At 30.4% G+C, this 23446-nt stretch overlaps 3 protein-coding genes across 8 annotated transcripts in view; 1 reads left to right on the forward strand and 2 right to left on the reverse strand.

The window, feature by feature from the left end:
• Nucleotides 1-689: 689 nt before the first annotated feature.
• Nucleotides 690-5350, forward strand: LOC106691470 (fatty acyl-CoA reductase wat; the record flags this gene model as incomplete). The annotated part of the gene is given in 6 exon segments (XM_067053289.1): nt 690-799; nt 1112-1301; nt 1584-1841; nt 2834-3023; nt 3110-3174; nt 4776-5350. Coding segments are annotated over 6 exon segments (919 nt in total), but the record flags the coding sequence as incomplete, so codon positions are not given.
• Nucleotides 5351-7537: 2187 nt separating this feature from the next.
• On the reverse strand, nt 7538-18225 carry Lnk (SH2B adapter-like protein Lnk). 5 transcript variants are annotated; one of them, XR_010845093.1, is made up of 6 exons: nt 16857-18225; nt 13985-14264; nt 13674-13750; nt 12121-12345; nt 10871-10993; nt 7538-8522 (listed from the first exon to the last, which is right to left on the reverse strand). XR_010845093.1 is itself a non-coding variant. In XM_024362331.2 (5 exons), exons 1-4 carry the CDS (start codon nt 17805-17807, stop codon nt 12125-12127), a joined length of 1482 nt encoding a protein of 493 aa, XP_024218099.1. In that variant the 5' UTR covers nt 17808-18220; the 3' UTR covers nt 7538-8522; nt 12121-12124. The 5 variants fall into 5 exon arrangements, 2 of the variants coding, with proteins under 2 accessions (XP_024218099.1, XP_014292739.1); XR_010845091.1 differs by having other exon boundaries at nt 12121-12298; nt 16857-18223; XR_010845092.1 differs by lacking the exon at nt 10871-10993 and having other exon boundaries at nt 16857-18224.
• Nucleotides 18226-21083: 2858 nt separating this feature from the next.
• The window catches only part of LOC106691471 (natterin-4), a 22977-nt gene continuing 20614 nt past the window's right edge, over nt 21084-23446 (reverse strand). For both annotated transcript variants that reach the window (XM_014437250.3, XM_014437249.3), the window contains exon 4: nt 21084-21287. In XM_014437250.3, coding sequence (XP_014292736.1) covers nt 21201-21287 — 87 coding nt within the window. In that variant the 3' untranslated portion in view covers nt 21084-21200. The remainder of the gene's footprint in view (nt 21288-23446) is intronic.

The following is a 23446-nucleotide window of genomic DNA, read 5'->3' on the forward strand; positions in this document are numbered from 1 at the left end:
AAATAAATACAAATATATAAAATAAAATAAATAATAGACTAAAAATTTGGAAATAACACAATAATGAAATGAAAATATAAATTAGTTGATTACTAACTATGGACAAGGCAGTAGTAGATTGATTACATTATTATTTATATACATATAAATAATAATGACTAATAATAATAAGAACTTATTATTTGTTCCATCAAAAAAGGAATTGGGTAAACAAGAGCATATGAACTATGAGTTGGTTGACATACGTTCTTTGAAAGGACCACACTCATGTCACGCCTGAATCAATATATTCCGAAATTGTTATCAAATGAATAAATTGGTCAGTACATCATTTTACACATGCCATTAGGCCAGAAAGAATGAACAAGGGACCCTCATGAATGTTTTTAAGAAAATCTTGGATCAAATCCAAAAAACTGGAAACCCAAGGTAAAATGGACCAATGGTGTATTGTATAGCTGGCATTCTTAGATGAAGGTGTAGAACTTAGGCCATAACACCAGCACACATTAATTCGCACATTTTATTGCTATGTTTTATTTCTAAACCTACACCTTTCCATCATTTCATTGATTCTGTGAAGAGTCAATGATGTTTCCATTTTATTTCCTTTTACATTTGATGAAATAAAATTCAATAGATAACCAATATATAAATATACTTATAAATATTTTTTTCTTACTTTTCAGTGTTATTGGTGATTCACCCAATACTTATGTCTTCACAAAAAGAATTACTGAGGATATGATACAGCGCACATATTCTGACCTCCCTATAGGAATTTTCAGACCTGCTATTGGTAAGGAAATATATCTTTTATAAAATGAGCTGAGGAAAACAAAAAAAACTTCAAGGTTTCAAAAAAACTGTTTAACGTTGTCTTTATTTTAAATTTTATAAGCACAATGTTTCCAATTGGAGTCTTGGCCAAAAAAACAAGGTTCATTTTATTTTTATAATTTTATGTTTATCATATACTTTGGTAGTTTCATATTTTGTATTATCATTTAACTTGTTTAAATGATATGGAGAAAGAATTATAATTATTACTTGTTACACTTAATTACAATTTAAAATAGTTACAAATAAAACAAAAGAAAATTAATTTCAGTCATCGGAGCTCAGGAAGAACCATCACCTGGTTATGTCGACAACCTTTATGGGCCAACAGGTCTGGCTATTGGTATTATGAGTGGTGTAGTCCATTGCCTATTGATTGGGACAGATGCTAATGCTGATCTGGTCCCTGTAGATTATACTGTAAACTGTCTCATTGCTTCAGCATGGGAAACTTATACTAGGTGATGTATTCTACTTAGTCTTACTTGTCAGATCTTATTTAATTTTTATTTTTACCAACCTATAATCAAATAAAAAGTAGCTGAAGTATTGAAATCGTGTAAATATTTTGAAATTTATCATTGGATGACTTAGGCATAGTAATTAACTAACCTTAATGAAATTTTCTTCTCTAAGTTGTATAAAAATGTATTGATATTGGCAAATTATAAAAGTGCATAAAAATAATTTATCACATTACAATATTATAACACAATCATAATATGAGTTTTATCTTTTTATAGATTTGTAACAAATCATCCATACACCAATATTCCTGTTTACAACTTTGTACCTTATCCTGACTCTCCGATTACATGGGGCAAGTTCACTGACCAAATTGTTGAAAGTGGCAGGAAAGGAGCACCGGTTAATAGTATTTGGCATTCTTTTATATTCAGAGTAAAATCTTTGTTCCTCTACAGACTCATAACTGCAATATTTCATTTTATACCAGCTTGGATTGGAGACACAGTTATGAAATTACTTGGAAAGAAACCTAGGTGAGTATAAAAATTTGAATAAATCAAGCCAAAGATAAAACTGTTTCACTATAACCCATATATAGTCTTTGAGTGAGACAAGAGATTAATAATAAGCCCAGAGGCAAGTAATTAGAGCTTTGCTCAAGTACAGTATAATTCTCATACCCATTAAAGTGTCAAATCCTATCTTCAGGGAGGCCTGGAATGCCCCAAGTAATTCTGCCAACTTTAAGGGTTCTTATTAAGTGTAAAATAAATATATCAGTATTTATTGTTGGGGTTTAAGATATGGAGGTTAGATAAGATATATATATACTGTGTTAGAAGGAAAATGTTATTGTTTTGGTGTATAAAAATAATATATATGAACAGGACGTGGAGGGATTATGGTTTGCGTTTAAGTTTTTTTTTAATAATTTATTTATAGTTATTTACAACAGTATAAAAATATATACAACAAGTAAATTTGCTGTAGGCAACATCTTGACATGATACAAACATGTGGAGAATCTACCCATTGATAGAACTGCAATAGTTGTGAATTGTTTACAATTTGAAAGATGGAGTTCTCAGGGTCGGGGGAGGAATGATCTTCTGAGGATATTACAAAAATATTTGTTCCATCTATACCACAGGGGTGGTGGAAAAAATAAAATGTTTTTACTGTTCTTACTGTTTTATTAGTTACTGTTAGATAACATAAAATGTTCTTTCTATAAAGAGAACAAACAACACCAGTTCACAACAAAGCCTTGACTACCGACTTACCACTGTAAACTCTGGCGACTTGTATACAATAACAAATTAATTTTTATATTAAACTTTAACAACAATAAGCATTTCTTGACAATATACATCAGCTGCAACAGTTTGTAAATCTTTGTGTATTTATATCTATCGAATAATTTGGTTTCATGAATTTATACTTTTCATAGATTTCTGACCACATCAAGTTAAAAAAGTTTGAAATAATATTGTTAGCACTGTTTTATTACAGTATTGATTTCCAGATGGACAAATATTTATGAGAAAACTGATGAAGTTATGATTGTTCTAAGACCATTCTGCACCAGAAGTTTCCGTTTCAGTAATGAAAATGTGCAAGATCTGTGGAGAAGATTGAACAAAAAGGACAAACAGTTATTTCCTTTTAGTCTTCAAAATTTTGATTGGAGACATTACTTTGATATTTATCTTCAGGTATTGTTATTATTTTGCAATTAAAATTGCACTATTAATTTTTTACTTCATCTACATCATGTACTAATTTTTATTGGCTTTTATAGGGTGTAAGGATTTACATGATGAAGGAGAAAATAGACTCAAAGGCTGCTGAACTAAGATCTAAGAGGTAATACTATTAAATGTTTATTCTTAGGTTGTTATCTCTCCTAAAAGCTAACATGATGACAACAGATAATTTATATATTAAGGCTGTGTTAGCTGAGCATGGTAGGGCAGTACCTCATCACTCTCAAGTCAAAACCATTCCCAGTTTGAATCCTGGCTGTGGAGTTTACTATTCTTTTGTGGCAGACCAAATTTAATAAATTTCAACCTTAACAATCATTCTAGAAAAGATTGGTAACCTCCAGGGTGACCCAGTTTTTCTCTCCTAGTTCAAGTACATAAAAATATCAAACCAAATAAACAATATCATTTATTGTCTTGTATTTATCATCTACTCTCTGATAGTTCCAATTTGGAGAATGCTCTGCCAATATTAGACAAATTGAAATAAATATATGAAGGTTGAACTCTCTTTACTTCAACTTATCCTGACTGTAGTTTTGAATATGTTCACAAAAATTTGGCATAAGGAAGGTAAATTCATGGGGCACTAAGTTGAAACTAACATCCCCTCCTGGTATCTACAAAACATTGCATTGCAACTCCTACAAGTCCAGAGGCCACTTAGGAAATGAACCATGCTGAACGCCCTAAATCTTGACTTGGGTCTCCCAGTGCATTCTGAAGCACTTTTATTGTTCATATACCTGTAAATCCTTTCAACTAACACCAACAAACAATTAAAGGTAAACAATAAAACAGTTTTGACAATAAGTCTTTACAAATTATGTGTTTTACAACACTACAATCCTCCTATGATCCTCATAGACCATCGGTTGGAAACCCCTGCTTTAAAAGATAGGTTATTGTCTGATAAGGGGTAAAAATGATCGAGGTGATAAAAATCACTTTTACTATCAATCTGATACTATATTAGAATTCTTATGTAATATTATTTAAAAATAAATTTATTAATTCCCATTTCTTACCAAGCTTTGTTTGAAAATAAATTATAGATACTAAAATATGAATATCACATCAGATTTTAAGTAAATAACAGAACAGTAACTTGTACAGATTTTTATCTATCACCGACCATCTCTTAAAACAAAAAAAACTGTAATTGGATTGGCGAACTTGATTGTTAAAATTTTCATTAATCTCTTCTTTAATAAAAATTTAATAATTGGCTGGAAAAATCATTTAATAAAATTAGAAAAAGAAAAGCTTTTCATGATTTTTTAAAAATACATTATTTAAATTTATCTATACACTAAAAAGTAAAAAAAGGTGTCACGGTTTCCAAATACCTTTAAAATGCTCTAATTTATGATATTAAATTGACTATCACTTAGCTAAGGTTTAAACAACTTTGATCCTCAATGGGTTTCCAAGACAAGGAACAAATTTTTTCAGAAATAATGGTTTTTGGGATGAAAGAAAATAAAAATATTACTTAGAACTTTATTCTAAACTTTACCAGATCTACACAATATTAAATCCAAGGCATGGTAACTTCTGGCATTTGTTGTAAATTCCTGAAAGATATCGAACCAAAACATGTAATAAAGGATGACCATGTTTTTGATTCTCAGGGCATAAACATTGACATATGTTAGGTAGATAAATTTTGTCATAATTTTTTAATTTTTCATTTTACAGATTTCGGCTCATCCATTACTCCCTGATTTTTTCATTGATTTCGTTTTGGAGTGGAATCATTTATGTAATCAACAAATTTTATATACAGTTCAGTCAAAAGGTTTAATTTCATACTTCTAGTATTTATGTTATTTAAAATGCATAGTTAGTTATTCCTGACATTGATGTATATTACATACCTTGGATATATATTTATTATATTTTCTATTACCTTTTGTGTAATTTATGTATCTGATTTAATATTTTTCTTATTTTTTAAAATAATTACATTTAAATACATATCTAATTACCTGTGTAAATGCAAACTTAGTTATTTCCTAGTCACTTATCAAAGATATATAAAGTGAAATCATTGTATTATTTAATATAAATGTTTAAATTAATGTAATTGATTCATGAATGCTGAATATGAACTGAGGTTAACTAAGTATATCTAATTTATTTTGTATAACACATAATTATTCTTAAGTATGAAGTGAGTTTACTGAAGCATGCATTGTACGTTTTATGTAAGATAAAAAATTGTAGACAACAAATCTGAGTGTAATCCAAATAAATCTTTTTTGATTGATCATTCAATTTTTTTGTTCAAATTTACGTTACTTTCTGAAAATCATATTTATACTTTATTTCCCTAAAAAAAGATAAATTTATGACTTATTGACTTTGTTTGTTTGGATGACCAGTTGCCAAAAACTTTGATGTTTTTCTAAGATTTTTCAATTCAAAAATATTTACCTGGCTTTAGAGTCTTGGATTCCTGGAACTGGTACTAATGGGGGGAACGAGTTTGGCAAGCGAAACTCGTTCCTTTTTGCCATCCTTAAGGAAGACCAAATAATTCTTATACTAGCTACTATTTCCCCATATCAAACTTTATTGATTTTCTAATGAAATTAAAAAGAGACGGCCATTCAATGAACAAAGCTTCATATTCAAGGATTCTATCGGAGCCCATAAGACTATACTTCAGAGATGCATACCTGTCACAGTCTACTATGAAATTAAGTCTGGAATAGCCTATAAGTACGACAATTTTTAATCGGAGTTCATTTCTATTTAGGTCTAGTAGCCATTTGGTTTTAGAAGTGGAAGGTTTATTGATTAATCAGCTTGCCCTATCTCAGCCCACAAACTCCCTCCATTTCTTGTCTGCTTTCCTCCATGTCCAATCAAGGACTTCTTTATGCTGATGTCTTTTGGAAATGTTTTGGCTCCATTAAAGGGTACTAGGCCCCACTTCTTGTGAGCTGGTCAGCTTTGTCATTACCAGTGATTCCCTTACGTCCTGAGACCCACACTAGCTTAAGCTTCTTTAAGCATACCAATGACTCTGATGCAGCTTAGCACCCAGAAGATGGCCCTCAGGTGGTCTGGCCTGCCTTCAGCTCCCACAAACTGCCATTGATCCGTTCTAATTAAAGCTTCATTTTGATATTCCAAACTAGACCAATCTAACTGGTTCGATCACATCAAATTCCAACCCAATAATAATTTTAGTGGGCCATGGAGCCTAGGCAGAAAAACCTATGGTCTAAAGGAGGTACCCAGTCCCAAGTTTCTTCATTCGATTATGTTAACAACCAGCCTGGGTCCTGGTGTCTAGAGTTATTGAGTGCCATTGGTCTCCTGCTAGGGCAAGGTTCATTCATCCTCATTTCTATCTCAGCCTGAAATGAGGAGCCTGTAGATAAATTTTGTTTTGTTTTTCGAATAACAAATAAAAGGGATGGCAGAATTGGATAACTTCGTAGAGGAAGGAGACGAGAAAATACTTTCAACAATAGGAAAGCTACTTCAAATCCTCATAAAAATGGGAGATGGAAGAATCCCTGAGGATCTTAAATATGACCCGTACAAGGCACTTTATTAATCCTTTTAATAATACCTTGAGATTCCCAGTAACACCCCCAAATACTATATAACATCGAGGATTCTCAACAAATTCATATTTTTATGACTTTCATCCTTGGGGGAAAATATAGAGCATATTTTATATATTTGGGGACTATTTACTGTAAATTTAAACAATATTGGGACATACGAGATATTTTTAGTATTTTGAGGATGCTTATTAGGAATTTATCCAGGTGTCCACGAGCAATAAAGGAAAAAAAAAATAGCAGGCATAAATAGTTGGTAGAAAACAAAAGTAACCATTGAAAGAATATTTAAATAGAAAGTTGCTAAAGAATGAGATTTAAGAGCAGAAACAATTAAGTCAAAAAAATAAAACTAGAAAGTTCTTCTGGGAGCACTAAGTATACCTCTCGTATTCTCTCACGTCTGGATTTTCTCACCGCTCTTCTCCGAAAATCCATTTCCATGGCTAACCGCCTTTTGCTGAGTCTGGCATTACTGGCTCCTATTTCTAAGCGATATGTTGCTATAGCCTTTATTTTATTTTTACTTATAGTACATTATAGCCTTTACTGTCTTTTTTTTTTACCACTGGTTAGTCCGACGAGATAGTTAAACAAGATCTACTACCTACTTTCACTAAGAATAAAGGTATGATAGAGAAAGGATTAAAATAGCTGGAATTTAGAGATTGAGCAGACTGGATCTAGCATCTGTTATGCCACAAAAAGGAAAAAAGGATGTATATTAATAATGGCTCACTAAAACTTTAATTTTTTTTTTTGTAACAGTAAAAAATCATAAGTTACTTCCCATCAGTTTTCAAAGTTGGTAAATTTTTGAAAGCTATTTTTATAAAGTAGGAAAGGATGTACTAGTATTCTAATAAAAAATATGTCAAAAACTTTGGAATTCACATTTATTTTTATTTACATCAATAATATGCTTGAAAGATTTACCAGATGGACATTAATAAAATATTTTATAATAACATGTTTTTTTATTACATCAACATGTAACTCAAATTTAACAGAAATAATAATACAACAGCTTTCCGAGGAACAAAAACAACCACAACAATAAAATAACAATATATCATGTTGTAGATACAACAATAAATAGGAAGGAGATGTAAATGAAGATAAAACACGGACTAAGATACTAAAAGAAATATTTTATGAGGTAAAATAAATTTTTGGAAAAAATAATAATGGTTATCTTTGGAACAACGACTTGATATAATATTAAATAAACAATAAAACAACATTCTTGGGAAGAGCAATACAAACACTGAAATATACATATATATTTTATAACTTTTCTTAACATTTGTATTATTGGCACATAGAATAAGTATAACGAGATTCATTATTATTAATAATTTTTTTTTTAACTTATTACATTTTTCATTAAATAACAAATAACACCAATGAGTTAAGAATGAATTTTGCTCAATTTTCCAAGTGAGGTTTAAGAATTTAACAAATATTAAAATGTTTACATAAAAAAGATTTATATTTTTTCTTTTCATCAAGTGTTGATAATGCGATAGTAATAAATAAAATTAACAGAAAAGTTACTAAAAATAAATTTTAGTATTAGAAAGAGTAATACAGACATTTACTTCTAACTGTGGGGAAGAAAAAAATAAAATGTTAGAATTATGGTACCATAATATTTAGAAAATGAGCATTTTAGTTAGTAAAACTTGACTAGCTTCGAACACAACTTGACGATGCTGTTTCTCCTAGAGCGTTCAGAAGTGGCAAGCAAGGTAATGAATGGTCTTGCAGCTGGAGCAACTCCTTTCTTCCATTAGTGCCTAGAAAGGCTGAGTTGAAATCTGTTAAGCGGAGTAATATCATGGCCAAGAGTCATTATAAATGCCTGCACATAGTGTTCAAGAATATTATGAATAAGTAACAATTTTCAATCAAAACAAAATTTTTAGTAAAAGGACTAAATTAAATTAAGATGGTTGAAAAATGATTGATACAATATGATAACTGAAAACCAAATCAATTCCTTTAAACTTAACACCAAGGATTTCTGAAGAAGCTGAATCATAATCTAATGTCAGATTTACATAATAGAGACAAATGAAATGAGGTGGAACTATTATTTGAAACTCCATCCAAAAATGTGGATTTCCCAAAAAGTACATTCAAATCAATGAATGGGTGGTGTCAAAATCTTCAATCAACCCTATCAAAAGTTTTATCAATGATTCTCTACTAATTCATGTTTCAGAATCCTTGATTCAGGAAACCTCATTATTAATTAATTTAATTATCATGTACCCGATTGTTAGTAATTATGAAGTATTAGTTAAATCATCCTCAAGAAAGAAAGAATCAGATTCAAAAATTTGTGGAACACACAATTCTCAAAGAAACATAATCAACTGTTGTGCACATTACATCTACCAAATACTATAATTCTGATTAATTGTAAAAATAGAAAAAGGAAAATATTGAAAACTAGAGAATGTCTAAAATAGGGTGACCAAAGAGTTGTATGTCCCATCCTATTTATTATTTTTATTTTCTATGATGGTAAATTTAAGTATTAATAATTTTTAATACGATCAATTTTAAGTCATATATTTGTATGGTACACTATATATATATATATATTTTTTTTTTTTTTTTGTGGACACCATAAAATATAAATGATTTATAATCTCAAAGTTTAAATAGTTTAAGAAGAAAATGAGGAACACAACAAGATATTTTAAAAAACTTTCTTTTTTTCTAACTTAGGACTCAGAATTGTAAATTTAGATCTTAACTTTTTTTGAGATACCTTCAGCTCAGATAATAGAGGTAAGAGAGGATAAACATAGAACTCTGGTTACCCTATGTATTAATACATGTGATATTAAAGAGGAAATGTGCTAGTTTCAATAAAAAAAAAAAAATAAAAGAAATATTTTTATGTCTATGGAAATATTAAAAGATGTAATTTGTGGCTATAGATAAAATATGGGCATTAAACAACTTATATTCTTGCTTTATGGGTGCAATTATTGTATTTTATAGCAATTGGATGTGTGAAAATAATTTTGAATAAATAGAAATAAAGAAGTCTGAAATGTTATTATTTAATCATAATTCGATGATTATTAAAAATTTAAAGGTACAATTACCTTTTATATATATTAAATGTATTTTATAACTAAATATGTTTGAATTAATTTAAAAATTATTAAACAACTTTTAACAATCTAAAACATTGTTTTAACATACATTTTTAAATTCCTAAATGCATCAAAGCCACAGTTTTAAGAAAATTCAATGCTCACTTGACTGAAAGGATGGCAATAATATCATGTATATTTGTAACTGTTAACAGATAAAACATTTAAAAATTCACTTATCTGATTAAAATGAGGGTTTATAAGTGAACTTGAGGTTACAGTGTTGAAGTTTAATAACAAGCCATATCTGAATGGTGAAAAAAAAGTAAGAAATATTTTTCCAACGTATCCCTAGAAAGTACAGAAAATGGAGGATACATATAAAGACTCCATTTTTCTAGAGGAAACATTTCAGTTTTTGAGGTTCCACTGAACCCTCAACAATATAACTTTTTAATATGCCACCGTATGTACAATTTGTGTAGGGTAGAAAGCGTAACATTAAGTTCACTCACTCACGCATAACATCATGTTAACAACAGAACCAGTGAAAGAGAACCTCAATTAAAGGATTTAAATTGTCTTAGTGCAATCCCGAGTGAATTTGAGTCAGCACGTGTCAAATATGAGTGAAATTAGTTGGGCATCTGTTAGAAGACATTGCAGAAACAAACTGATGGCTGGGGAACATTATTATGGAAGGTTATTAATTGGATATCAAGTACTGTGACCATTCAATTGTGTTTACTATATATTTCAAATCTGTATTTGCACAATATTTTTATGTTTGAGGTTAGGGCTATGATAAAATTATACATTTAAGAAACTATCTTAAACTTTTTTATATTTATATTTTATGTTGTTTTTTGTCAAAGAATACCTAAAATTTCATTATCATCCATAAAAATAATACATAAAAGAAAAGAACATAATATATGAATTTAAGGTATAATTCAGTAGTTTACAATAACACATTTTTTTTAAATACAAGGAAGAAGAAAAGCACCATTTCAAAACTATGGAAAGAAAATGTTCAACTACTAAATAAAAGAAAAGAAAAGAAAAAGTGAAACCAAAAAATTATATTGTAGCTTACTTGGAAATGATGACAGCCTTGCCAAATATGATAATCAGCAAAAAAGGTTTCCAACATTGGCAAGACAAGAGACTTACTGATCAAGGCTGTTCACAAAACAGACCATGTTCACAAAATATTTAGCTGGAAGAAGAGATTATCAATGCTGTAAACAACATCTGAGAAGTGTTGACATTCAAACTAAATTAAAAAATGATAATGAAGTGAGGGTTTAACGTTAAATGTTTTCAAACCTGAAAATATGTGACCAAGGAGAAATATATGGATTGAGAGAATACTGAAAAAACTTATTTCTCATGAAATTAATAAGAACCACACTCTTAAAAAAATAAATTCATTTGAAACTAGAAATTGAATGTTAGAACAATACTTACAGTTACTTTATATTTTGATCGTTAATACAGCTAGTGAAAAATTTAAACATTTTTCAATCAATTTTATAATAGAAATTTGTACATTTAATCTATTTTCTAATAAATTGAACCTAAAGGATGTTAAAATATCTGAACTTGCTCTATCAATAAAAAGGCTCCACAATTGCCAAAACATATATGTTGCATCATCTGTCTATTCAGGAAGGCTAGAAGGAGGATACGGCTGCAGAATGGTTATTAAAATCGATGTAACAATGTTGTTTTTTTTTCAAATCAGAATTTATTTCTGTGTTTGTAACCTAAGAGTACTTCTATCTATTATTTGAATGGGATGCTAAGCAAATAATTCACAAAGCTGAATCCTGTTTTAATGATATATTACGTTAGAAATCCATGAAAAACAGTTGATGTCAATCAATTGAATAAAATAATATCAAGTATTCTATTTTACTATCAGAAATATATAATGATGCACAGAACCTTGTTGCCATAATTTAATACTTAAGTGCTTCTGTAACTAGTATAAATCTTTCATATATCTTAAGCTGATTCAAAATAGTTATTAAAAGTGATATTTCAGAAAATTGTCAATATATCACATTTGTCCCCAGTCAACTTTAATTTATAAATTTGGTTTTCTAAAAACTTTTTAAAGTCCTAGTTAAAAAACTCCTGACTTAAATGATTTGCCTAATTTGACAATCTGTAATTTCAAGCAGCAATAACAAAAATAAAGAAAAATCTAAATCAACGAGGAAAGTTTCCATTTCATATTAATTATAAAATATAAATTGCCATAAATGAATAATTTAGCTGAAACCAACAACCATTATTTTCTCTTGATATAATTATAGATAAAAAAATGAAAATACTTACTTTCTTACACAAAACTGTAAGTATTCTCGACTGCTCTGCCAGCATTGGAAGCTACTGAACCTCCAGATCCGGACTCCTGGACTCGCTCGAGAGATTCTGCCCTAGCTCTAATGGAACCGTCATGCGTCACAACTTCCCGTTCTTCAGGTGGTGGAACCGGTCTTCTTTCTCCTCCCTCCTCATAACCAAAACCTCATCATTAGACAAGGCATGCTTCCTAATTTTCTGAACATTTACAATACTAAATTCATTGAGGAAGTTAGCATTGATAGTAAATTAAAAATTTAATCACTACATTCGACTTTGAATTGTTGATCAAATATTTTGGATTAATTTTAAGCCTTATGTTTCTGTATAATTTTTAATGTATAGATCTTAAGTTAATGCCAATTAAATCTGGTAAGATTCTACTTTTACAAAAAATTCAGGGCTTATGTAGTTTATAGATTAACTGGTGGTTTTGCATGGAATTCCTTAGTTGAAGGGATTATGTGCTATCAGAGTTTCTTATCTCACAAAAGTCTTCAAAGAGAAAAAGTAAAAGAGTAATTCAGAGCAGTTCTTACCTAGAGGAGGCAATAAAGGAAAAGGAGACTTAAAAAAATTAGGAATCGACACTCATAGTTTGCACATAGATGAACTAGTGCAGCATCAAAATACCAATGGAAATGAGTAAAGGATTACAGTTCAAGCCTTTACAAACCCTTTTCTTAAGCTTAAAGAACCTTCATGCCTTCTCATTGTGTAGCTCAGCATCACCAGTCCTCCCTATTGGTAGCAGACCTGATAGACTGTTTCCTTCAGGTCTTTGGAGACACTATTCTTCTATGAGGCCTTTGCCATTGAGGTTTCCATAGTCTTCTGACTGTTCTCTTCCCATTTAGATTGGCTCAGCCATCTAATTCATTGCAATCTTACAAATTCGGAAACACTCGGATCATCATAAAGTGTTCAGCATTATATATATATTTTTTAATTGAAACAAACCAATCTCTACTACCAGTCCATAAGTGCATCTTAATATCTTCCTCTCCAGCTTGTCAATACATCTAGCTGATGCTTTATACAATGCTTAGGTTTCAGCACTCATACAAGAGTTTTATAAAGTTTTAGTTAGGTCGTGTGACTGAGCAGCATACTTTAAAAAAGTTTAGATAAACTGAAATACGACCAATTAGTCTCTCTTATTCTGTATTTTATTTCTTCTTCCTCACCTAAGGAATGGTTGATCAAATTATTACTAACTGAAATAAAATGGAAAATTAGCTGGGGAAACTTCAAGCCATGCCATTTTTATGTTATATTAGAATAACAAATGTCGTAATAGAACACAATATCTAAATGATTTTTGGACTCCTATCCTACTAAGAAGGAAGAGGATTTAAGGCGGTTGAATATTCAAAGATGGAGAGAGAGCAAGAGATCATGGAGATTGGTTGGCTGTGGTGGAGGCCCAGGTTCTTGTAGGATCATAGTTTCAGAATAATAATAATTGATATTGGATTACAAACAGTATATACAAGAATTGTTTAAAGCTCAATCAAAAACCTTACCTGGAGCCTAGCAGTCGGCGGTGGATTAGGAGCAGCATTAACTACATAATTTGTTAGAGTTACGTCAGCAGTACCTCCTGAACATGCCATAAAATAAAAAAATAAATGTTTAACTCTGTAATACAAATTTAATCCTTATTTACAATAGATTTATTAATACTACAGACAGATTATGCTCCAAAACAGATAAATGCTTTATATGATGAAAAATGATTTTTTTAAAACCTATCAAAACATACTTTAAAAAAAGTTTTTAATACTTAAACATAAAAAAAAAAAAAAAATTATATGGATGATAATTATCAAAATACCAGATTCTAGTGGTATAGGATGTTGTCGGAAGTGCTCTAGCATGTCAAAGATTGATGAAAACCATAAGTGCTGTACACGGCACTGGCCACAATCATTGAGAGTCATTCGAAGATGTTTAGCTCTCCCGTGGAAATTGAAAGTAAGCACAAATTCTCCTTTTCTTGTTTCACTTTGTCTAACCAGGAAAACACCATGAGCAGTTGATCCACCATGAAGAACTAAAGATGCAGCTTCTGCCCGTGGCAGAGTACCATGAAACCAAGGATAATCTTCAAGAACCTGAAAACACATGCTTTAATTAATCTTTAAATGTTGTTTTACAATAAGAGAAATGGCAAGATTTGATAAAAAATATAGGGAAATGCCTCTTTCTGTAGAAGTTAAAAGAGGTTCATGGCTACTAATTCATAGAATAATAACTAATTGATATTCACATTGGAAAGTTTATAATATATTAAAATTTAAAATACATAATCTCATATTCTAAACAAAGTTAAGGGTATTTTAATGATTTTGTTAATTAAGTAAAAAAAACAATTGAGCAATATCAAACGCATAACACATGATTGAACTCTTAAAAGAAGAAACACAGTTAAGTAAAAAAAAATTAAACATCGAAAATACATAAACTGAATTGTAACAACATACATTCATCTTATTAAAATTTAATATATTTCAAAACCTTCTTTAGTTATTATCACCTTTGTTTACCCCTTCGGCTGGAGCACGTTTATTTTCTCGCCCAATGGGGCCATGTGTGCTATACCTATAAGTAGAAAAACTGCCCAAGTTTCACTGGTTTTTTTTTTTCAAAAACTTTACAATTAACTTTTGAGTAAATTTTCCTATTTCCTATATCATTTTGTTTTTTTGTAAGTTAAAATTTTAAGTTTGACATCTTACAATAGAATTTGATAACTGAAAACACCCGTTAAAGAAGTGACAGTCATTATTAAAATATTCTATATTTTCAAAGAACAACCATGGTCCCCCAAGGTATAAATAACCATGGTCTTCACCACTTGAAAGGATAGATCTATCCAATCATACTACACTGTGGAATTGCTGGTTCTTTGCCTTTGCTGTCTTTTACTTGATCAATGAGGAATGGCTTTGTCCTCATAAGGTACAACTTTAAGCTGAAGATGTTGGTACACTAATAATCGGGTTTCCTTTCTTATCTTATCTTCACTCAAAAGATTTCTACTCTTTTGATGAATATTAGATAACAATGGTACCAATGCTGTCAATAGCATCTTGGTTAATTTTATCAGTTGCTTTAGAGTTTTAGGTAGGTTTAGTAAAACACCCCTAAGATTCTCCTTTAAGTACAGATTTTCATCACAATCTGTATTAGATTCACAGAAAACAGATTCATCTTCATTTAGAGGAAGAACAGCCAGATTGGCTTCAATATAGGAATCATCCGAATTGCTAACTGATACACCACGATTTTCGAGAGTCAGCTTCACTAGATTTCTTATACCTTGAGATATATAAGGTAGATAGTTTTTTCCATCTTAATTTAGAAGAAATAAAAATAAACAGTGTGGAAAGTAAAGAGTAACCAATAACCTTTCAGTTAGCTTAAAATAGAAATACACACTAACTGGACACATCATACCTAGTATATTTCGGAAGATCTCATTTAACAATGATTAGAAGCTTGTGAAATGCACCACTTTCACTGTTTGGCCGTGAGTTGTAAACTGAAGCTGTCGAAAAGAGCTGTCAGCACCATAATAAGGAAACCAGCTCCACTACAGCTAATAATGCATAGACTATGTGTATTACATACCAATGGTCTGGGAGAAGTTGTAAAACTAACTCGTATTGTTCATATATTGTTATAACAAAATGCCATTATTTTACGCTTAATATTCAATCAGTCAGATGTTTTCAATTTTAATTAAAATTAATTAATTCAAGATTGATTTCCAAAAAAAAAAGAAGTTAACCAACAATGTTATTAAGACACAGGTAAATACGGAAACAATTAATTGGTTTCAATAGTTTTATTGGATATGGTTTAATGTATTTATAGAAGTTTATAGTATGAAGAGTAAAAAAAAAATTGATTTTACTTTGAATAAAATTCATTTTCAACATTTTTTTTTTAAACATATTTTTCTTAAATTAAATTTTAGTACAAAATAGAGAACAATGAAACTACACTAAGTTAATTTAAGTTTATGAATCAATCTTTTAATTCCATTGTTGATATTAAACTTTATTTAGTTTTTCTGAAAAAAAAAAAACCAATAACAAATAATATTATAATTATTATTTTGAATTTGTTGACAATGGTCCAAGCCTGTAATCCCAAGAGAATACAAGGCATTGTCTGTTGTTTTGCTAATTCCCAATATTAATTTTAGTTAAAAAAAAAAAAAGCTTACAGAAACATATTCTATGTTTACTTTCTTTTTGATTATCAATTATAACCTGATACCATAAAGCACCCATACTTGGGTCTGAACTCAACAACAAAGGAACCATTGGGGATTTATTCAAGTAAGCGTAGTGTGTGAAATTCGACACCTCGTTTTCTATTAAAGTAATAATAATGGTGTTATAAACCACAAGAATAGAGCATAATGTTTAAGTGAGTACTTGTTTACTGTCACCCTACCAAGAAATATTCAACTTACAGCCGATTATCACAAACAGTATTGTTTGTACTCTCTTTTAAATCAAATTTTGTAAATTGTTAGTCTTCCAAAATGAATTTCTATATTACTAAATTTAGAATACCACACAAAGTTTTATAAATTACCTGGTATCTTACCATAAGGATTATTTTAAGATTACAATTTCAAAAATAAATTATAAATAATGTAAATTGCGAAAAAGATATATATAAGGTCGTACCTGAGAAAGATCAAGATCCGTCACTTGATCTTCACACAATTCAAAATTACTTCCAGCACCTTCAACTCTAGGTGGAAGTTCGGGGGCATCTTCAAGTTCTTTAAGACGAGCCTCACTATCAGATTCAGCAGTCGGCCTCATACAATACTTTACCGTAGCTAACCAATCCCTCATGTCATCAATATCATGAGCCTCAATGACATACTCCATATTATTGTCAGCTTTAAGAACAAATGTGTTTTCATGATCAGGCATTTCTAAAGCAGTAGTTTCTCTCGCTTCAGTAATCAAAAAACAGAATACACCACTTTTAGGTTTGGTTGATTTCGGAGGTGAAAAAAATTCTAACATATAACCACCAATTGTTTTAACTAGAGCAAGACGACATCTCTCCCATTTTTGAGTGCCATCAGGATTTTCACCTACTAAATAGTTTACAATACCCTCCTTTCTACATTCTACAACTATTTTTGCCAATCTTGTTTTTGAAGTTTTGTCAAGTCGCAAACTTCTACCAAGTGCACCGTTCTCTCCTTCGTCTGACACTTGTCTGTAAAAAAAACCTTTTCCTTTTTTTAAAGCTTTAAATGATAGCCTGCGAAAAAATGGTTTATGAAGCAACTTAGGAGACCTTGGCTCTGGGGGTTCCTGTTCAAAATAGTCACTTGGTTCATGATGATGCTCATGACCATTGATTCCAGACGGGCCAGCGACTCCATTTGATAAATGCCCTTTATCCTTATACCTAGTTAATTCAGTCTCAAAATGTTCAACAAATGTATCAACAAACTTAGAGATAAACTCCTTATGCTCTAAAGTAGCGGAATTCAAATTGTGCGAATTAACATAACCTATAAATGACCTAGCGAAATTGCTAGCAGCTAGTTTTGCATGCTTGTTACAAAATTCTATCCAATTAACACTTCCGTTTTCTACAGTGGCATTAGCCATAATATAATTTTATTTACATTTACTTGCCATCTTAGTTTCATCACAACAAATTAATAACAACTTAAAAAAGAAGAAAGAAATTACTTCTACAGTGACACAATGAAACAATTCATGAGATAACAGAATATTTATTTTGTGTTTACTCAGTATGTAAATATTATGTCTAAAACGTTCATGTAGGTGATGACTTCATTCACAGTGAAGTATTATAAAAATATAAAATAAAATAATTGTTTTCACTAAAAAGACACAACGGCATTAATTAATTTACAATCACTGCTTTTGATGGATTCACGATTATTTTAACGCTTGACAAATAAAAATTAACTAATAAATATAAATATATACAAACAACCGGGGAAGGTAAACATTAAACCTAACCAAGCCTAGTGTTACGTTTCAGTGTTGCCAAAGACATTGGAGAATTTATGTATGTATTTTTAACTATACTTCTTAGCTTATTATTAAAAATATAAAATAGCTGAAAAACATTATTATTTAGTAGACAAACAGGTAAGGATAATAAATAAAGGATTATTATTTGATACTTGTTTATGTGGTTGTTGAAGAGATACAGGGAGAGGAGGGTTTAGTTGGAAGTGACACAAAATATTATAGGAGTGTGAGAAGTCAAAAAATGGTTGAACAAAAAATTGAACCTCGGTTTCTGATCGCAATATACAACCGGCTTTTATCACCTTTGTTGACCTTAAGCCGAGGTTCCCTAGTGACGTCGATAGTAACAGTCATTATAGTTACTGAGATCGTGTAAACTGCTGTCATACCATCAAGATGTAGTTGGCAGTACTATCAACAATCTGGGCAAGCGCGAGATATCTGCCACACGGAACCTTCGCTTTACGCAAGGTGAAACAATTGTAGCTCTAGAACTATCTCGTTTGTCTTCCGCAAGGGAGTTAAGTGGTTCAGGGAACAAAAAAAAACAATTTTTCTAACTGTTTAAAACTATAAGTCAATTTTGTATACTTAAACCATAGCAGTACAGTAATATGTGTCCATATGGTTGTTTCGCTTTTTAAATAGAGTGAAATGAAAAAGCTTGTAACTAGAGATGCGACATCGATAAAAAAACATCGATGTTCAATACTAAAACATCGATTTTAACAAAACATCGACAAAAAACATCAATGTTTTTCAACATCGATGTTTTTTTAAAACCATTTCAGTATCATAAAGACTGTTCTAAAGACTACGCATGCTGCGGCCAGCCAGAAGTGCTTTTTTAATCAACCAATAGGACATGGACTCCAAAAACCATCAATGTTTTAAAATATCGTTGCCTACAATACATTACCCAAAAAACATCGATGTTTTTGAACAACTATTTCAAAAACATAAGGTCTGTTCCAACGATCACGCATTCTACGGCCTTTCAGAAGTGGTTTTTGAAACTAAGAATCCGACATCGACTACAAAAAATATCGATGTTTTAAAATATCGTTCCTTACAATACATTATCCAAAATACATCGATGTTTTAAAATATCGTTGGTTACAATACATTATCCAAATAAATCCATTTTTTAAAAATATTTGTTACATTTCAAATACTATAAATAAAGTAGTGATTTTAACTAGCACATAGTATATTTCTGTTGATAACCCAAAGTTTTTCAGAAAATCGTTGCGTAGTTATATTTGTACGGATCTAAGATCACAAGAATAGATTAAATCAAAATTCGACTGCAGTTTCTTGAATTGTCGAGGGAAGCCTGCTGTGCAACGTCGCACAACACTATCAGCTCCCATCTTATAAATTTATTAGCAGTACATTTAATTTTCCGAACAAGTTAGAATTGATACCCCACGAGCCTCCTTGTTCCTGGTTCATACAGGGGTTCTTAAGTTCATCGCTACAAGCACAACTACAACTACTCCCGTCACAAACATTTCCCAGACGAGATTCATCACTAGATTCGGTGCCTCTTCTGATGTGAGAATAATTTTAGGTTACTGCTAATAGATCAGTCCGAGGACAATTATTTATCTTTGTTAAGCCATTAGTACATAATTCTCAGAATTATACTCGTTTCATTAAACTTTAATTATTTGTGCATACTTAACATCGGGAATGGTTCTTTCTTTGGGTAATGTATTGTAAGCAACGATATTTTATCAAAAAAAAATCAGTGAAGAGAGCTGTGTTGCACATAATGGGACTCGAAGTGATTTGATTTTTAATTTCAAAGAGGATTATAAAATATTAAACACTTTCAATAATATCTTGACCTGTAATGTAATATTTTAATATCTTTGGGAGCGCTTGAAAAGTTGCCTATAGGCTTTTCTAGCCAATATCGTGTAGAAGCAAGGGTAATTACAAGCGTTTTTATGTACATTGGGTATTTGTTTTGTTTTATATAAAATTAGAAATCTCCACTAGTTTAACAAAGCATTCAATAATAATTATGTTTCATTATAAATACCTAAATTTTCGTCTTTTGGTTTACTTAAATTTGACATTAAATCAGTTCTTAATTAATTTGCTTACATTGTTACCTCATTTAATTGTCAGTATCTTTTTTAGCCCTGATGAAGCTCTACAATCTGGGGCGAAACGTTGGCTCACATGAAATAGTTTTATTACTATTTGAGTTTTCTCTTTGACCGCACCCTAACCATCTTCCTTTTATTATTAAACGCGTTCAACCAACGATCTTCCGGTATGTATTATATATTTTTCTAACATTTTTTTAAACTGATTAATTTTCTCTTATTTCATATAAATTTTTATTTGTAATTAATTATTTATCGTTTAAGGTCTAATGCTTTTCTTTTTTATATTTTCGACCCATCCTATAGAATTGCTCCGTAGTTTAATGGACGTTTCAAATACAAGGTTTTAATTACAAGAAACCTCCGTTCGCAGGAATCTCTTTGCTACAATTCGTGGAAGGATTAAGTCTTGAACCTCTGAATGAATTTGACCGGATTTTTCAACGACATTAAATCATTTTAATTTTTCAAATCATAAAATGTTTAATTTAACTAGCTATTTTGGGCTTGAACTGTTGTGAAAGTTGAGACTAGACAACGGTGTTTTTTTTTCTATCCAAACAAAACATTATGTCTATAAAATTCCAATTTTTTAACTTCAGAGGTATTTTATTGGTTTTAAATTTTAGTAACTCTTTGGGTTAAAGGTTTGACCGCAGATCTAGCATTTCTGATTTTTTATTTTTGCTCTTTTCTCGCTATTGGGTATTTGTGGCATAAAAGACTATAGCAAGATTTAAGGTATAAAATAAATGGAGAATTATGTTTATAATCAGAAAACGTTTATTATTTCAATATTTTCTGTTTTAAAACTACATAAAAAGGCATAGGATGCAGACACAAATGTTATGGTATATATGTTTCTTAGCGGGTTGCCTCAGTTCAGAATGAGGATTTCATATTCATGGAAGCTGTGCTCGCGACCTGCGTATGGTACGTACAAGCATCGATGACTGGGGTGTACCTGCAACAGAATTATTTACATATTAAATATTGTACATTTTTTATATATATTACATTTAATAAAATAATATTAGTTCAGTCAAATTAAATTTGTTGTTGCATTTTTTCCTGCACATAAAGTTTCGGTATTGTGTGATGGAAAGTCCCCTGGATATAAATTTCAATGCCTAATAAATTTTGTCAATTTGAGAGTGTGTGTTAATCAGTTTGTAATTGAAATAACTTTCTTGCGTTATTGATTTTAACGCAAGACTAACACGAAGTGTTAATCCAATTTTAATGTAATTTTCAGAGATTGTCGGATGGAAAAAAGGATCTATAGGAAACTTGCTGAACTGTTTCCCCCTCTTTCACCACTAGTACAAGTACCCAACATAAAGCTCCCAAAAAAGAATTATCTCCAGAAAACTTGATTCTCAAAAAATAAAATAAAAAATATACAAAATATATAAAAAAATTAAATATGTACCGCAGTACTTTGTAAGGTAGGACTGTCACTAGACCAACGGTTGTGCTAGGAGGCGATGCTGTCAGAATCACGCTCGGCCGCCAGATTTTTACCCAATTAGAGTACCCACTATATAAGGCTGGGTGGACCCCGTATAGTACAAGAGCCGGGAAGGAAAAAAGGCTTTTTCACCCCAATTTTTGATTACTTTAATGAAAACTATATACTATTGCTAGTTAAAACTGATGAGTCTGCAAAATATAGGAAAGGGGAATAAAAAATGGTAGCTGTTTCAAAACCTTAAAAAACATTAATTTTTTATTCGGAGCTCTATATCTTAAAAACTACCAAGAACACGAGAAAATCTGAAACAACATTATTTAAAGGAGAGTAAATTTGCTGAAATATTAGTCTTAATACAGCTATTTACGTTCAATAGTTCCTGAGATATAGCTTTTTAAAAAGCAACATTTCTTAAAAATCTACTGAAAGATTAGTAGATAGTTAATTTATTTTGAGAAATCTAAATCTCAGGAACTATGTGACGTATAGGTGTCTATTAGAACTCAAATTAAAGCTAGTTAAATTTACTATAAAATAATTTATAACGTTTATCTTTGTAGGAGTAGCAGTTATTATGATTTTTGACAAAATAAAGTCACAAACTGTTAATTTCTAGTTGTTCGTATAAAATGTTATATTTTTGAAAAAAATATATCTCTAGATCTATAAGAAACACATATGTCTGCCAGCATTCAAAATAAAGAAAATTTAACTTACTATAAAGTAGTTTATGTCACTTATCTTCGCAGGGTCAGTAGTTTTTATGATCTTCACATATGAATGTAAATTTGGCAAATGAAAATTTGTCTGAACAACTATAAATCAATTTATTTTAGCAAATATCATAAAAACTAATATTCCTACGAAGATAAACGTCATAAACCACTTCATGGCCCATTAAACTATCTATAATTTGAGTGCTAACAGACGTTTGCACATCAAATGGATTTTAAGATATAGATATTTCAAAATAAATTCACTAACTACTGATCATTCAGTACGATCTGTGCAACATTTTTTATGAAATATTGTTTTTTGAAAAGCTATATCTCAAGATCTATTAAAAGAAATAAAAATAGCTCAAATTTACTCTAATTTAAATGATGCTCTCTTAGATTTTCTATTGTCATTGGTAGTTTTAAAGATATAGAGCTCCGAATGAAAAATTAATTATTTTCAACGTTTTTAATAACCCGCCATTTTTTATTCCCTCTACGTATACTTGGCAGACTCATCAATTTTGACTAGTAATTATACATAGTTTTTATTAAAGTAATCAAAAATTGGGATAAAATAACTATTTTTTCTCCTCTTAGGCTCTACTAGTAGGGATCCTGAATCAACAAGGGCTGGCGGTGAAACAGAAAATAATTGTCTGTCACAGCCGGATTCGAACACGAGCCCTTAGAGTTAGTAATAAAGTGCATTACCACAATGCTATCCATTGCCATATGTTTATATATAGGGTGTTTTTTTAAGCCCGATAGAACTTGAAATTGTAAAAAATAACACAAAAAATTAAATTGAAAGGAATATGGTCCGGGTGCGGTCAAGAAAAACTCAAATAGTAGAAATATACTAATTTAATGAGCCAACGTTTCGCCCCACGTTGCAGGGCTTCTTCAGGGCTATTTTGACGGCAGTCAAAA

The sequence above is a fragment of the Halyomorpha halys genome, unplaced genomic scaffold, assembly GCF_000696795.3.
Source record: "Halyomorpha halys isolate HHAL.00 unplaced genomic scaffold, Hhal_1.1 Scaffold2385.1, whole genome shotgun sequence".
In the NCBI taxonomy this organism is placed as follows: Eukaryota; Metazoa; Arthropoda; class Insecta; order Hemiptera; family Pentatomidae; genus Halyomorpha; species Halyomorpha halys.